Source organism: Pavona decussata, unplaced genomic scaffold (genome assembly GCF_977016875.1).
Source record: "Pavona decussata unplaced genomic scaffold, jaPavDecu1.1 SCAFFOLD_128, whole genome shotgun sequence".
Lineage (NCBI taxonomy): Eukaryota > Metazoa > Cnidaria > Anthozoa > Scleractinia > Agariciidae > Pavona > Pavona decussata.
The window spans coordinates 1,762,668-1,780,718 of record NW_028145542.1 but is presented as its reverse complement, the minus strand read 5'-3'; the positions used below and the strand labels follow the sequence as shown (position 1 = coordinate 1,780,718).

The following is an 18,051-nucleotide window of genomic DNA, read 5'->3' as shown; positions in this document are numbered from 1 at the left end:
TTGAATTGAGTCTATTTATACGCATAAGACAATGACTTTACCTAGCAATCAGGTCAAATCAATACCAGAACACGGCTCTTTAAAAACAGCGTTTTGTTAATGTCTCCTTAACCTAGAGTAATTTGGAGCCCTCTTCGCAAATTAAAATAAACTGAAAAGGAAAGGGTATAAATAAAACAATTCGCTCAGGGCGGTACACAAACGTGTAGCGATATCGACCAATATATATTTCATTTTACATTGACCCAATGCGTAGTTGAAAAAAGGGATTTTATTTGAACGACAAGTAAACGTTTCTGTACTACCTATTGCCATAATACTTTTTGTACTGATTTGAATTGTATTAGCTGTTAACACACACTTTGCGGCTATAAGCAGAGGAAAACATCAAAGGACTTTCAGGACAGATGTATTCTGCGATGCGAGAAACTGCAATTTATCTGCAGGCCGATATGACATAATTTGTGGTGACGTCCGCCGGTTGTTGTTGTTGTTTTGCTTAAAACCTCCCTTGTAAGTAATATATTGATTGCGCTCAGTGGCCATGTTTCCTGAAAAGGTTTTGTACTTTTCATTTTTGATTCTTTTCTTGTTCGCTTCTTTAGCCCTAAAATTTTCCCTCTTTTTTCATGTGTAAATTTCTTTTGCGGGCTATGTGCTACGAATAATTAACGAATGACTGAACCGCATGTTTTAATATCCCACCACTCACTACTGTTGAAACTTGGCCAAACTTACCTTTCTCGTGGGAAATTTATATGTCCCTTTTGTGTTCAGAATTTATTCTTTTGTTTGCCTTCAAACGGCCTAAAACGATTGTTGTTTTTGATCAGATATGCAAGGATACTGAAGTAGCAATCTAAAAAGCCGACGACTATCGAGAGCTCGTAAATTGAACAAATTAAAAGTCAAATGCTCTAAAATACTCGTTTTGTAATCTTGACGTCGAAAACGAATATTATCGTACAAAATCTTATAGTTCAACAACTTTTTTGAAATAGTCACAGTCACAATAGGATTTCATACACAAGTTCAAAAGTTATAACCTCCTGTGCAAGCCAACCTTGAATGATGAAGTGAACAACCGGAGAGCCTGCTCACTAGCTTTTATCTGATATTTAAACGGGTTTACCGTTAAGGATTTCATCCACGTACTCAAAAGTGAAAAGAGCCTTGTACAGTTAAGAAACAACACTACTTAAAATCACTGCTCGTTAACTTTCATTTGATCACCCGGTGGTCACACTTTAAATGGGATCTCGCCTACAAGCTCAAAAGATTTATTAATAACATCATTATCCACAATGCATAAAACTGCACCAAAGGAAAGCGTTACTCGTAAGTTTAAACCTATTAAATTTTTAAGTCCCACTTTCCTTTATTTGATATTACAGTGAGTACAGTGTTTTCAAAAAGGCTAGAAAAACGAACGCCAGATTCAAAATTTGACTTAATTTAGGAGCGAGCAAAGGGCTTTTAACTGTGTTGTAAGCTAATGCTATTTTCCAAGTTTTACTTCTCATCACCCTAAATATATCAATATTGCATACAACGTATGAATCTTCGGAAGAATGAGAGAACCGGACAATTGAAAAGCCTAATGTACACCGTGCTTTATTCCTTACAATCCTTCGTTTAAGAAATCGAGACATTCACGTACACCACGAGGACCTACCTATGCCAAACAGATAATGCCCAGTTCACTTGGTCCTCTTCCAACCCAGTTCTCTCCAGTACACTAGTTACGGGCGGAGATGTTTTAGTATTTTGCAACTGATTTCGAAAGATTCAGTTGCTTTTGAACTTGAGAAGTTTTCCGAAGATTGGCCAAGCCAGTTCCGGACATAGCTAAAAAATTTCCAAGCAACTCCAATGAAAAATAAACTAAAATTGAAACAAACTGAAAATTTTCCAAGCAACTCCGGCCCAAACAACTCCAATGAAGTCTCAAGACGATCAAAGATTTGCTGGAAAGATCCCGTTATGTTCATCTTCATCTGCATTACTAACATGCCATTCGCCAGTTAAGCTCAGACCATTAATTTAGCTGGCTATATCTTACCAAGAAAAACTATGTCAAACTCGGAGAAAATATCGTTGACTAACTGGCAATCCACACTATGTCGGGGCTGGGAATGGGATGATGAAGCAAGGTTTTACAGCTATGGTTGAGAGACCAAAAAACAGAAACATTGCCTCGTCTTAGACAACATTTACAGAATGAATGAACGAACGAACGAACGAACGGACCAACGGACGGACGGACGGACGGACGAACGAACGAATGAATGAATGAATGAATGAATGAATGAATGAATGAATGAATGAATAAACTTTATTAACGTGTCAGTAAAATATCTAGCAGAAGGTAAGCCCTCAGGTAATACGGGATACCTTATTAAGCGTAAAAAAGAATTTTGAACTGAACAATGTATAACAAAGATAAGAGATTTGGACCAGTATCCTACATGGGAATACGGATGCGGGAGAGCCGGTGCTAAAATCAATTGGACCGCACCTTTATCGTGTTTGGATTTGTTAAAAAGAGTACATATTTTCGCCTCCCTGCAAAATTTTAAAACTGATATTTTCGCGCACATAATTTAATCATCAACTGTACAATAGCCCTTATCACGGTTTCCGACGCCATTTTGACGGGTAGGCAAACACAGGCTTGAAATAACAGTGTTTGTATGGAAATCCGATGTCAAATAATTTTCGTAAAACATCGCTTCTGAAAAATTCATGAATTGGGAACTTTTGGCACTAGGAAAACGATTTTAAGAACAAAATTGGAGGGATGTATACGTAGCCGTGACAGAAAGCGCCCAGTCGTGTTTTGAACTTTCCATACATTTGTCTGTATAGCGAACCAGCCGTGAATTGCTACTAAAAATAGCTCGCGGGAAAAAATACAAGGAAATGTATGGAAAGTTCAAAACACGACAGGACGCTTTCTGTCACAGCTACGTATACATCCCTCCAATTTTTTTCCTTAAAATCCCTTTCCTACTGCCAAAAGTTTCCAATTCATGAATTTTTCAGAAGCGATGTTTTACGAAAATTATTTGACATCGGATTTCCATACAAACACTGTTATTTCAAGCCTGTTTGCCTATCCGTCAAAATGGCGTCGAAAACCGTGATAAGGCCTATACAGAAATTACGTTAATGTGCGCAGGAATATTTTCTTTAAATGAATGGTTTGGTAACTAAGTACTGGAGAAGTTAACTATAGTTTCCAAAAAGCACATTACGTCTATTCAGTCTATCGAGTTTTGTGCCGAGGAAGAAATCGATGCGTGTACAGACTGCACCAGAAAGCCCTCAGTATTCACACTGTTTTGGCTAAGGGTTCGTTCGATTGACCCCATACATGCAATGATGACTATAGCTAGAAATCCCTCATAGAAGTTTTTGGAGTTACTGGAGCAGAAAATCGATGTGTCACCGAAAGTTTGCAGAAATGTCCTCTTAGATTCCTTAAAAAGAGAAATCTATTCCGTTTTTTCTTATTCCGGAATACGGTCAATCGAACGCGACCTAAATTTACACTAAGCGGACGTCCCGGATGCGTCGGTCACACTTGAGACGCTGATTTCGGGAGGATTTTTTTTTGCGGAAGACACTCTGTAGCGGATCGGTAGGCCATTCAGTATTTTAGGGGTTTGTTCCGTCGGCACTGAAGACTATCCGGCATTATAATAATGTTTTCTGTTTGCATTTTAGGCTTGTTTCATCTGTGTTCAGTGTTGTCTTTTCACACGGCTCCTAGGAAGATTATTTGATGTAATGACATGGCTTAATTCGTGTATATTGAAAATAGCCAAAAAAAGCCAAAATAAATGTTCACTTTTGGTCTCAATTCAACAGTTCACAGAAAGCAGTTTCACTGAATTATATAATTGCTTTTGGCAGAAGGGCATCACGATGAAAATCGATTGCCACTAGAAAAAATTGCCATTTTTTCCACTGGAAAATCGCCAAAAGCTGTTTATTCCTTTTTTAGAAGTTCCTTTATGTTCTTCTCAGAACCCTTTAGGTTCTAACGTGAAATTGTTCTTAGAAGAACAATTTCACGTTTGATAAAAACTTCTTGGTATATTTGTGCAGTTTTGACCTAAACACAGCAAATCTCCATGACAACGACCCTTTAAAATGAGCGATCGAACTCAGGAAAACCGTCTATGAAAAAAACAAACAAAACAAACTCAAACCCGGATTTTACGACCCACATCAAATTAATTCAATCCATTTATTACGGGTAAACAATCTCAGCCAGGATTGCAGATTGAATGACCACGTGCAGAGGTTAAAGGTACCATTCAGGGAAGCTATTTCGTTCCCTAAACAGCAAGTACCTATTAAGAGTGCAAGCCGACACGTATGGATCCAGCTAGTACGAAAGTAGGTCGCCTGATACCAACAAAACCTACCTTTTTTATTAGGAACCTAAAGCAACCAAGGGGCTAACAGCCAACGAAGACGCCAATTAATCTTAATCTTACGAGGAGGGCAAAGCTCGATCGGAACGTTCATCATTTCCGTGATTCCATGGAAAAAAAGACACACCAGTACATTTTTTGGAGAACGGTGCAAACACGAGTTACGCGTGTTTTTTTTTTTTTTTTCAGTTTAATTCTACGACACTCAAACAAGATGTTTTGTACTTTCTCAATAAAATAACCCATAGCGTACACTTATTATTGATTTATTATTCCGCGCGATTTCGTAGTAACTGTTAAACAATTACTGCGGAATCGCGCGGAATATCGCCTGATACTTAGCCGACGAGGTCGTAGGCCGAGTTGGCTAAATTTAGGCGATATTCCGCAAGATTGACCAGGATTATTGTTTTATTATTCAACACATTGATAACAAAGCACAGTGTTATTGCCGAAAAGCTGGAGACGATCTTTATTTTGTCACTTTTCTTCCCAACACACGAAATAACGTATATCGCAGGATATCTGTTGACTACGGACGACGGGCAGTGTAACAATGCGTTGAATGATAATACAAGTTATTTCGCGTGCAAACAAGCCATGAATTTGGTCTTTTCATGTTGTTCTTTGACGTACGTTCAACGCTACTGTTTCATTCTTTGACGTTCTCGTGGCCCGCGCCATAGTGATTGTTTGAGGTTCCCAAAGTCAAGAAGTTACTTACAAAAACAGAAAAGTACTTTTTGTCCACGTGATAAAGTACACCGTTTTGATCCCATGGGGAAGCACGTGCAGTTTTAATCTATTTACAAAATTCTTATATTACACGATAAAAAGTGGAGCTATGGATACCAATTCAAATGAAAGATACTGAAAAGTCTTTTCCCGAGGTGCTGTTTATTACGCTGTACACGGTGGTTCTAACTTTGAGTCTGTGGACGAAGAAGTCTTTAAGTGTGGCCATTCAAATGAAAGCGATAGACCCTTATCACTCGGCGGCCATGTTAAGTCTCGGGGGGATAAAAAGCTTTGTTTTCGCGCGGCAAGCCTCGGCCAGACGCGAATTCAGGGCGAGGCTTGCCGTGCAAAAACAAAGCTTTTTATTCTCATGGCCGCCGAGTGATAAGGGACTATTGGTTCGTACATTTCATTGGTGCTGTTTGTTACACTGTACACAGTGGTTCTAACTTCTGAGTCTGTGGGCAAAACCCTTACGTGTGATCATTCAAATGAAAGCTACTACGTAGCACTTTACAATTGGATAATTCGCTCTTAGGAAGTAACGAGTCAAGCTAGCAATATCACGAGTGATTTGTATTTGTATAGCACTCTCATTTTAAAGCGATGTTCACACGAATTCGTGGTCGAATGGTTTTTATTTGAAAACGGAGAATTCTTTATCCAGTTCGCCTTTCCTTCCGCGCGTAAATGACTGAAACGTTCCGGCCCCAAAACGGAGATTCTCAAAACCTTTTCCTAAAATGGAGATTTCTTTGTGACGGGTAAGCCTTGTGTCCAGACAGCTCTGCGGTAAACAAAAGCGATAAAAAAACGGCGGCTTTAAATTAAAAAAAAAAAAAAGAAAAAAAAATTAAGAGATAAGGAGAAATAGTCATTGCAAAGTAAAGTAGCGCTTTCGATCGTTTTCAGTCATTAACGAGTGAATAGCGAATTCGTGTGAAAGAAGACGTTTTCCGTTTTCAAATAAAACAATACGAAAACATATTTATGCGCATAGTGCCTGGATCTTTTAACTCGTACAATTATGGCGTTGCCGTAGTTCTTTGCCGCAGCCATTTCCACCCAAACGATCCCAGAAGCGCCCGCGCGACTGAACTTGAACCCAGACTCCTTCACGTCTCTGGAGTAGAGAATTCTGTCTTCCCGTAATGAGAATTAATTTAAATCACCAATCGATTCATTTCATATGAGCGCCTCAGCCCCTCTCCCCACAGTACAGGGCTGAGACGGGCTTCTATGTAGTCGCTGCCTTTGTTTAGGTAGTCTTTCTAAAGTTCTGAGCAAACTGCTGAAAGATGGCCGCTTCTCGGGATCAAATGCCCAGCAAACCGTCAGAGTATCCTGAAAAACAATATAAACTTCCTATTACTAGTTCGAATATTCTACCACTGAGCTACAGGAGACTCGTAAGAGCTTAGGCCATGAAACTAGGTTCATGGGACAAACATCCTGCATACTGCTACGATTTGAATGTCAATGTGTGGCATATGCGCAGAGGAATAAATGTGACGGTATATTTTTAAGCCTGGTAAATGAATGAGAATGATCAACGTATTATTCAGTGAGTGACGGGCATACTCGGAAAAAGGAAACCGAGTGCTCCTATCAGGAATCGAACTTAAGACCTTCCGATTGCTAGTTCGGATGCTCTACCACTGAGCTACAGATCTGTTCACCTAACCATCGCGACCATTTTCCAGTTACAATCTCAGATGCGATACGCAAATTACGAAGACACGCCAGTCAGGATAACAACATTTTCAGCAAACATGTCTACAGCCAGTGATCTGAACGAGCAGGGCATCGGATTCCGATTTCATGGCGGAACAGAGGCATCAGTTCAAAGGAAGCCTGCAGGTTCCGCCGCCCTCGCTTCACTCAACTATTTTAAGCGTATCCCGGCTATCCCCGCTAGAAGTGCTGTTCAATTTGTTTTTGGCTCGCTGTTATCTTCGCTTATTTCGCAGTGTTTGCAAGTTCATTGACGTCAGAAAGAGAGTAATAATGCAAAGCAACTTTGCTTTCGACTCCACCACGTTTGAAGGTTGACAAAATTCAAGGACTTTTCAGGGAATTCAAGGACTTTGGGTAATAAATGGAGTTCAAGGAATTTTCAAGGACTCCCTCTAAAATTCAAGGACTTTTCAAGACTGCGCAAACCTCGTCAAAGATTGGTTTTGTCCCAAAGCATATCTGCTTCCAACTACACTTGGGTTGTAACACCCCCAATGCCTACCTTTACTTCCCGTGGTACATCCACATTCGCTAACGACTGTTTAACGCCTTTGCCCACTTGCCAAATAACGGATTCTGGAATTTGCTTCTTGAAAGGCCACGACCCAGAACACATCTCGTACCACACAGTCCTTTAGAAAAAGAAAACAACATCAACTCAATATTGCCATCAATACATGTAAAATATTTTAAGATACAGTTCGACCAATGAAACTAAGGTTCCACACACCACTGACTAGGAAACAAAGAGAGGACCCGGAAGACAAAGGAGAATTACGTGGCTTCATCTTACAGTCATGACAACAGCTAGCGTGTTTCCAGGCCAATAAACTAACAATGGTTTTGTTCCTGCGATTTGCAAAGAAATGAACGTTTTGTCTCAAGTTCTGTAAACTGTTTGGCTAGGTGATTTACATGCTAATGTATCGTTGTGGTTAAATGGTAGGCGAGGCGAGTTGATTGGTTTCTAAATACTCCTATGCTTGTTACTTCACCAGGAACGGATTCAGGGGGAGGGGAGAAGGAATTGCAACTCCCAGATCTTGTATCCGCTCCTGTGCACATGATTACGTAACTATATATAGCCTGTGAGAGGAAACGCTTTTTCGGCTCTTGCAAAGTAAAAGTAAAGTAATTTATTTAATGTCAATAACACGGGGAGTGCTTGCGCAATCTCCCAAGCCAGAGGCTCATGATAAAGTGCTTCACAACAATCCACATCCAATTGGAATTTGGAAATGTTGGTGTTTGAAGAGAGGGGAAAACCAGAGTACCCCGAGAAAAAAAAAACTGCAACTTACCCGAAGGCATACATGTCAGTTGCCATGGTAAACCGTGACGAATCAGGAGCATCTTGTTGGGTTGTGAGGGAGCGAATTACTTCCGGAGCTAAGTAGGGCAGCCACCCTTCTGGAATCATGAGCCAGCCTGGTCTGACAGACTTGGTGGTCAGACCAGCCACACTAAATAAACCAAAATCTGTGATCACCGCACGATTGCTGGACTCAAGGAACACATTCTTTGAACGTAGGTCGGTGTGTACGATTCCTCGAGCGTGGAGATACCCCATCCCCTATGGATTGAAACGAACATTAACAGTATAATCAGGTACGATTATTTCATGCTAGGATTACAGTGACAGTTGAGCGACCACACTCTTAAAAGGTCTTCTTCAACAGTACAGGCATTTAGTTGTCCTTATAAATCAGAAGATTTGTCCTCATTTAAGGGCATTCGTTCGTTCGCTCACTCGATCACTCGCTGGCTGTTTAGCCCGTTATGGAAATGTGTTCATTAAAACCTAATAGCACCACAACCTTCTAGAGCTGGATTAACATATATGTACATACATCAAACAAATGCCAAGAACATTCATTTACTCATTCACTTCCGCGTTCCATGTTGGCCCATGTTCCATTTTCTCGCTAGTTCTTTGCTTTGTTAGTTCATTTGTCAGCTGTTTCGTCCGTTCGTTTTTCCTTTGTTCTTCCCTCTATTCGTACGTGCACACGTTCGTTCGTTTACCTTCCTGATACAACCACCAATTTGAACCAGTTGCCAATCAAGCACCGTGGACCGAAGCAGTGAAAAATCCCAGACAATTTTCAAACAATCATGTTAAAAACACGCAAAAGCCAGTCCTTACCTGAGAAATCTGAGTACAAATTTGAGCGATTCTTGGCAGAGCAAGCTTGTCCTTTCGAATATGGACGTGAGTGTAAAGGGAAAACCCGCGACACATACTACAAAAACAAACACAAAATACATCTGAACAGGAAACTCGAGTCAGATCAGCCAACTGCAAAGGGGTCGTTTGTTCTATCAAGGGAGAGTAACGTCAACTATTTTTGGTGTAATTTGAGCTTGAAATCGTTTTAGTTCGCTCTAGCGAACTTTTAAGGAATTAAAACAATGGCCTCTCCCCGTTTACAGAAAAAAACTTTTCGGGATACACATTGAAAATGAAATAACATAACGGTTCCTCTAATATCAGCATACCAAACGAAGGAGATCACGTTTATCATTTTACAATTTTACGGAACTCTCCTTGAGAGGAGACTAGGTACTCCATAACCTCTCAAAGGAAAGTTTGGTAAATCTCTGAAACCTTTTATTTCCAGAGAAAATTTCCGGATTTTTGGCTCAACTGGAAGTGCTCAAAATTCCAAGATGATCAATCCTTAAAAGTTGCTCTCTTGTCGCAAGAATGGTTAAGATGAATTGACAATAGGGTGAACTGAATTATCCGTCGATGATGTTACCTGGTGATGATAGCAAGTCTCGGTGGGTGCATACAAGCTCCCATGAACAGCACAACGTTCTCATGGCGAGTCTTCCGAAATGTTCCCACTTGGAACTTGAATGCGTTCAGCTGCTCTTCCGTTGGATTTTCAATCTCGATGATCTTTACCGCAACCTCGCCATGCCACTGGGCTCTGCATAAAAAAGAAACACGGAAACATTTCTAACAAACGTGCTCTAACAATGAACTTTAGGCTCAACATTGGAACATTAATCCTGACGATGATAATGATAATGAAATGTAATTTATATAGCGCATTGTCCATGAAATATTCAAATGCACTTTACATCACTGTGTGGGGGACTTTACTAGACTGCTTGTGGGGGCAAACTGCAACCTTACAGTTCAAAATCAACAGAGCCAAGTATAATTAGTAACAGATTCCCCCTTTCCGAAAACAAGGCCAGACCGCAGACACCGTAAAGCATCCGACGCAAACGCTCTTTTGACTCGTCACGCAATCTTTCCCCCCAAACGTTGGGGAGACAAGGTTGCGTGACGAGCCAAAAGAGAGTCAAGGTCCCCTACTATTTGCGAAGAGTGTAGTGTGTTCTTTCACGTACATGTAGACCAAACCAAACAAGGTGTAGGAGACAAGGCAACCAGCTTAATGTCCTTAGTGCCTAAGGAAGCCATCGTCTGAGCTGGAACAAAGTTCTTTGTGCACAGCCAGCATGATGTTAGCAGCTATTTTAAAGGGGCTAGGACCAACTGGTCATAGAATTGAATGGAGCTTCAAACTAGCCGCTTAAAGCTTTAGGAAAAACACAAAGAAAAACAAGGAAGCTAAAAAGGAGCGTGGATGGGCGAACGTAGACAAGATTAAAAGAGATTTCGTTTAGGTAAACTTGAAAAACGATGGCCTGACTTTTTTCATGTTTATCTCACTTTTCATGAAAGCGTGATCCTGTAATGTCCAGAAATTGTACTTATTTGTCATGTGGCCGTGACTTCATCAATAAATGAATTTTGCATCGTTGTTTTCACGTTTAGAGCTCGTAATTAACCAAAAATGCACACGAACACCCAAAATATCGTAACCTGTCCCCTTTTAGTCCCTGGTTAGGACTCAGGTTCAAACCCTGGCTGGACCACTCCAACACAGTAGTTTGATACCTAACTAGCAGTGTAGCAGTGGAAGCGTGGCGATACACATCTAAGCCACTGAATCCTGGACAAACGATTTATTTAGCGACTCCTGTGTAATACCTTCTGTGCAACAATATGTGTTTAGCAGTTTCGAGAAGCCAATATACTCACACAGCTATTAGGTTCGAACAACATAGTGAACATACTACACGGAAATGTTGCTAAACGAAAGTAACTGCATCTCGAGCGAATCTTTCTTTGGCCTAACAACTCTTTCTTCTTATGACCAAATAACTCGCATGTTGATCTCTGGTAAGACTATGGCCAAAGAAATAAAGGATTATGTCTCACCTGTAAACATGACCAAATCTACCAGCACCTAAGGGATTCCACGTGATTTCGAGCTCTTCAAATGGAATCACCCATTCCTCCATTACGCTGCCTCTTTGCTAAAAGCGAGCAAAATGCAATTTAGTTTTCCTTCCTCGAGATTACAAGTTCCCTAATCTTCGAATAACTAGAGCATGTACATGTACCACCCTTAAAGTTTTGACCCATTTGCAACGCCTTCATCTTGGTGGAAGCACAAGAAAAACTTTCATGACATTCACTCACAACTCAACGTTTTCAAAGAAATTTAAAAATATAACTTAACAGTGGTGTCGTATCCTTTCACCTGTGCTGGACACAAAGTTGGAACAGTCCCCGCCATTTTCAAATGGTACCGCCTGCTCTAACTCCCTTGTTTGAAAAGAACGGGGTTGGAGGCGGCAGGGTGTGTTTATTAAGTGACATACTGGTACACCAGTTTTAAGCCTGTTCCTTCACACATACGTTATTTCAGTTGTTTCTCCTCATTGTCACAAAAATGACAGTATATTTATCAGCATGTGGTCTATCTGCGGACTACATGTAACAACAGTGACCCTAAATTCTCCCAGAAATAGTTGAACGGGTAGCCAAACCTTCTAGTGCACACGAATGCCACCCGGGGCACGGACCACATCAAACCTAACGCGTGTGGGTTAAGTTTGCTGTACATTAAGGTTCTCTTCCTTGCTCCGAGGGGTTTCATCACTGGGCACTCTGGATTTCCATTTTCAAAAAAGAACATTACTAAATTACAATGTTCAATTCGATCCAGAATGCAAGAGCCTTGCATTCCTGATAAACATCGATGAATTCATCTCGGGATCAAGCTTTTCTACTCCCGCATATCAAGTGTGTTTGTGTGTTTTGCTTCAAACTTACATGCACTATCGCTAAGAGAAAAAAGAGTTACTTCGAAACGTTTTCATTGCAAAGAAGAGAACTTCATTTGATCTGCAAAGGTAGACACAACACAGAAGCGAGAAACCTTTGTGGCACCAGGTTTTAAAGGCCACCTTGACTTCTACAGTTTATACATGTATTATTTTAGTAATCAGTTTAAGCTATACTTAGTTCTTATTTGCCATGTTACGCTTTCTTGACAATTTTTTTTTTTTTTGCATTTATAACTACATAGATTTCTTTCTGAGTTTCATAAATGGCGGCCAACACATTATTCTTTTATTTTTACGTAGCAGGGCTAATTAACATACATCTAAGGAACGATAAATCGGCAGCCATTTATCACAAGAAGGTCTATTACTGTCCTTAAAATCATCTTAACTTGCTTTCATAGTAAGTTATAGTTATCTTTTGATTTTCAGAACTTACATGAAATGCAATCCGTCACAGGGTAACCACACCTACCACGATGACATTTAACTATCGCACTATTAATTTATTTTAAAATGCATTTACTCACATGTAAGTCCCAGAGCATGTGTGTTTTTCCAACCTTTCATTAAAGAGGCACACAAATTTCTAGTTAGCTGCGGTGACTTTACTTATTTTCAATACTCCTTTACAGAGCAACTTTTATCTTAAGCTCAGCTGCTCAAAACAAGACCAATCTACTCCAAAATTAAAGGCATTCACTTTGAATACAGTTGAAGATTTCTGTAACAATAATTATTAATTTGATGCCCTAAAAGTCTTTCAGCTTCACTGCAGCTTTTAATCTTGAAATAGTGCTAATCAGGTTTAAACAACTGAGTCCAGATTATGGCATATTTAGTGACAACTGAACACCATTAATAAGATGAAGTTACCGCATTACCGCAGCATTATTGAATATCAGGAATGTAAATGACAGGTCAGTCATTTTATTTATAATAATTATTGTTTACTTAAATATTACTGTATTACCGGTACTACTGATGCAGGCACTGATGTAAATGTCCAGTAACATATTTTATTAAAATGAATTGGTGATTTTAATTAAGATAAAATTAACAATTACTGAATATAATTGGGAAATTTTTCATGTTTAGTTTTTTAGAAAGTGATTGTCATTAGTTAATTTCTCATGCATTGATAATGCTATCATTATTGTTTAAGCTTAAACAGGTTATGGTTATGGTACAGTTATGGTGCAATTAAAGTGGCCCGTATTTTCATATGAACATGTTCAAAAGTGCCTTGTTATTGGGTAGTGAGAGGTGACAACACATAGTCAAGGTGCTGAAGGCTAAACCAGTCTATAAAATCTCAAAATACACAAACATGTAGCAATAAAAACCTAAAGATCACAAGGATGAAAAATGAAAATGTCCCCAAAAAGAACCAGCTAAGAGAAAAATAACTTCTTCAATACAGCGTCATTACAGAAGGCATGTTAAGCCAAACCAAACTCTACTACTTTTTCCTGTTATAGTGGCAATATGCACAAATAAGCTGACACTAAACTTCTCGCACTTGGACAACAATGGCATACCCCTATGCTAAGCACACACTTAAATAGGGTGCCACAACGCCTCTTAGATTTCTGGCAGTTCATATGTACAAACAAATGCTTTTACTACAGCAAAGCATCTTACCTGTACATCTGATCAGTACCAATACTGACTGCACATTAGAGTCAAACATTATTTTGAAGAGTGTGGGGTTCCATAAATGTATGTGTAGGTTCAACCGTCCACACGTATCCGGATATTTTTGAATCCGCAACAATGTTATCGGATTCAAAAATTTCCACTCTGGACAGCGGATTCAGAAATTTCCGGACTTGCTTGCGAATTCGCCGGGTGTGTGTGGACGATAGCCGTACCCGGAAAGAAAAAGTTGCGGATTCAAAAATATCCGGATACGTGTGGACGGGGTCTAAGAGAGCATTGTAGATATAATTTCCCTGCTAGCAGAGGCCTCTTTTCTATTGTATTCGCTGAACTGATGGGCGCGAGGAAAAGAGACCTCTGCCCTGGGTCGGTGTTGAGCATGCACCACAGTTACCTAGCGACCGAACCGTCACGTGATGCCACGTTACTATGGAGGCTCACTAAATGACAGTGGAGTAATTGTAAACGAATGGGACAGTGGGCTCAAGTCACAGTCAGCAAACAATACAGGAAGCATGCGTTTTGTAAGCATCGTCCACGACTACCAATGACGGTTGAATCAAAGTCCGTTTCGACCCAGGGCAGAGGTCTCTTTTCCTCGTGCCCCTCAGTTCAGCAAATACAACGGAAAAGAGGCCTCTGCTAGCAAGGAAAGTTAAAATGCATGTATGCAAAATCAAGATTCTAAACATTACCCCACGACGTCCCCATGTTCCACTGCTGGGGTCATAATCAGATATCTGACTGTCAAGGTCCGGCTCACCTCCTGGTACATCACCTCCTGATAAAGTCTACATGTAAAAAGAAAACATATAGTAAGTTACGTACCAGCACAGTGAAGCCTATCAATAAAGAATTGCGCCTACCTGCTTAAAAATGTACATGAACACAAAAGCTACATGTGAGACCAACCAAGCAGTCTTCTGTCTCCTTCCTTGTGTTCATGTATCTGCATTCAAAACTTACGGTGCAGAGAAAATTACTGTTGACTGACAACTCACCGAGTCATTACTTGTTGTAGTGTTGTTGCTTTGCCGTGATTTTACACTTTCTGTTCTCACCAGTGTGCTAGTTGAGTCAATCATTTCATCACTGAAAGGAAATTAATGCATCAACTTACAGTATAAACTTGCAGTATCATTCATAACTGCCTAGATAATCTACTTTTGAAAAGATCAGAAATGAAGACATTAATTTTTTGTTGTTGTTGCTGTTGCCAGGCACTTCACTTGGAACGGAAAGACATCCAAATTTGTGTTACACTACATACACAAATTGCAAGTTGTGACAGTAACATGCAAAAGTCTCTGAAATAACAAACCCACCAAATGATTACAAATTTCACAGCCATGAACAAAATTGTTATAACTATTTGTACAGGTAACTTAGGGACAAGTAACTTTACAGGAACTACGTAACTAAGCTTAATTGGAGAGGCCGAATCACGAATAAGCTCTATAGTTTCTTTATGGTCTACCCCGCCACTTTATTACTATTATTATTATTATAATTATTATTATTATTATTATTATTATTATTGCTATTATTATAGTTATGTCATTGAATTTTATTGCATGCTACCATACTTGTACAGTACGCTTAGAGTCATGTTGATTGTAAAATTTATTTTATTATTCGTTATTCAATAAAATAGATCACTATTATTATTATTATTATCATTATCATTATCATTATTATTATTATTATTACTATTACTACATGTAGTTCTTTTTTCCACTTTTAACTTCTAAATATCAATTTGCTTGTAATATGTTAATAAAGAGATTAATTTATTTTAAAAATTACTATTATTATTATTATTATTACTATGATGATGTATATATTTTCTTTCTTCGTTGTAACTTAATTTATATTACCCTAGTGTCTGTTATTGTCATTTTTGTTTTCTTTATGTGTGGCAAATAAAATAAAATTGAAAAAAAATTGAAAATTGACGGTACAGCTAAACCACGAAAAATAATCAAAATCCACTCACCACAGTGTAAGAAAAATTAATAGCATTTAGGCCCTGCTACATGCACATATAAGTACACGTACATGTATTTCCACTATCTTGATTTATGACAGTGAAAAATTTAATCATTGGCGGAGTCTTGATGTTCAGAGTTCACAGGTTACTAAAAGGTACAATATGAGGCTGAACTGGTGTTGCAAGTCTTTTTTTTTTTTGTACAGTATGCTAGATTATAAGAGCCATTTGCACAACAGGCAAAAAGTGGTGGTAGACAAAAATTATGGGTACCGTATCACTTTTCAATGGGTCCATACCATTTTTTAACTGTTGTGTTAGTGGTCCTAAAATGTTCATCACAACTTATTTAAAGTTTTATACAGTACAGTAACTCTTGTAACATACCTTTGCATGGGTGTAGTCATTATTGAAACATCTAAAAGAATAAGAAAAAGGAAAAAAAATCAGTTTTGAAGGCAGAAACTCTCATCACATTTGTATACAATACATGTCACTCAGTAACTGCAGTATGAGACTGGCGAAATTGAAGATCATCGGTCCAACTCCTTTCAGGGACTAAGATTTTTTCAAAAATTATTTCACTTGAAAGAAGGATTTTTCAAGGTTAAAGTCTTTAAAAAATAAAAATGAACTACACTGTATGTTTCGAGTAGTTTGACTACTAACACTGACAACGGAACCTGCTGTAGAGTAGTCACAGTGAAACATTCTCTGGCAAAATCTTGTTTCAGCCGAAAAATTTTTAAAAGTTTAGATGACGAAAGGAGAAAGTCTCAGAAATACTATCCGATTTTTGCCTTATCCCAAGCTTGTGCAATATGCAACCATGCATCATTCTTAATAATAACATTAAAATTTACATACAGCTGTACAGCTGTATTTTATGATCTACATGTAGGTAACAGCACATTTGGAAAATTATGCTGTGTATACAAAATGCCACATCACTCATAAAGACTACCGTAATTATTTGATTAACCGCGCACACCCACCGTTGAATATGCACCCACCTCACATAAGCAACCACCCTGAAAGCCCAAAAAGTAAATAAGCGCCCACCCCACCCCTCCCAACAAAAAACACTTCTGTACTAGCCCAGTGTGAAGTAAGAGGAGAGTCAGTTGCGTTCCAAAATTGGTTTAAGATATGGTAGTCAATGAACTTTTACATTGTTTATGGCTTGTTTATGTTAGTTTTTGCACTTTGTTTTGTCTTGTTGAAGCGAAACAAACAAGTCTTGTTCTCCCTTGTTTTGTTTTCCTCTAAGGGCCTCTAAGGGCCCACCCTTGAATTACATGTACATGTAGCACCTACCTCGAATTAAAGCACCCACCCTCATGGGCCCAAAATTAAATAAGCGCCCAGGGCGGTTAATTGAAAAAATACAGTATATGTACATCAGTCAGCTTCCTAACCTGAAAAAGAAAAATGTGACTCTGGAAACTTATCAAGTTCCTCTTGAGCTGACAAACTGGCACTGTTAGTAGCTGGTGCAGTGGGAAGTGGAGATGATGGTGGTGATGATGTTGATGATGACGTGGAACAAGAATCTCCACTTCTGTTTGCATTAAATTGAGGTGGAATTTCATTGCGCACTGAATTCAGATCCCCATGGCTGCGATTTGCTCTCCTTTGTTCATGCAGGCCCTCAACTTGAAGTGCAATACTGGAAGGTTCCGAGTTGGTTCTCTTTACTGGGGGACGTATCATCGGTAAAGACCGGTAATCCCATGCTGTGAAAAGATAGCAACATAATGACACATTTGTACATTTTATGAGAAGAAAATTAATGGCCAGCAATCCAAACCCCTACCATGATTAGCAAAGATTTTTTTGTTTAAACCTGGCTAATTATTATTAAGTAAATTATTAATTTTTTTTCTTTGCCCAGTATGCACTACCATAATCTGAGACAAAGGGAAACAAAAATCAAACTAGTTTCAAAGTTTTTAAACCAAAAGCAAATTTGAACCACAACACATACATCTCAGTCCTGTGCAATATTAAACTGCACACGTACTTGTAGAGAATTGCTACATATTAGGGAAAAACATTCCCGACCTGTATTATCCAATTGAAGACTTGGATGTCACTAACCTCTCCGCAGTTGATCCTTGAAAAAATCCCCACATTCTTTTGGAAGTCCACAGGCAGGAGGTGTACGTTTGGCACATTTCTTATGAAACTTCATCCTGAAAAATGAAACATGAATTGCTTGAAACTTAATAAATACAACTTGCACAATCTACATGTACATAATTCAATACAGTGCATGCACATGTACATGTAAACCAAGCAGCTGTACAAGATTATAAATAATTA

The 18,051-nt window shown here is 39.0% G+C and overlaps 1 protein-coding gene across 2 annotated transcripts in view; it reads right to left on the bottom strand.

Moving 5' to 3' along the window:
* Window positions 1-4,241: 4,241 nt before the first annotated feature.
* Window positions 4,242-18,051, bottom strand: part of LOC146468885 (kinase suppressor of Ras 1-like) — a 28,598-nt gene continuing 14,788 nt past the window's right edge. The window contains exons 9-20 of one of the 2 annotated variants that reach the window (XM_085123950.1): window positions 17,827-17,921; window positions 17,145-17,462; window positions 16,114-16,144; window positions 14,738-14,828; window positions 14,432-14,527; window positions 12,605-12,637; window positions 11,164-11,261; window positions 9,683-9,856; window positions 9,067-9,163; window positions 8,222-8,493; window positions 7,423-7,552; window positions 4,242-6,527 (exon numbers count right to left, since the gene is read on the bottom strand). In XM_085123950.1, coding sequence (XP_084980076.1) covers window positions 6,369-6,527; window positions 7,423-7,552; window positions 8,222-8,493; window positions 9,067-9,163; window positions 9,683-9,856; window positions 11,164-11,261; window positions 12,605-12,637; window positions 14,432-14,527; window positions 14,738-14,828; window positions 16,114-16,144; window positions 17,145-17,462; window positions 17,827-17,921 — 1,594 coding nt within the window. In that variant the 3' untranslated portion in view covers window positions 4,242-6,368. The remainder of the gene's footprint in view (window positions 6,528-7,422; window positions 7,553-8,221; window positions 8,494-9,066; window positions 9,164-9,682; window positions 9,857-11,163; window positions 11,262-12,604; window positions 12,638-14,431; window positions 14,528-14,737; window positions 14,829-16,113; window positions 16,145-17,144; window positions 17,463-17,826; window positions 17,922-18,051) is intronic. The other variant, XM_085123951.1, reaches the window with a different exon arrangement.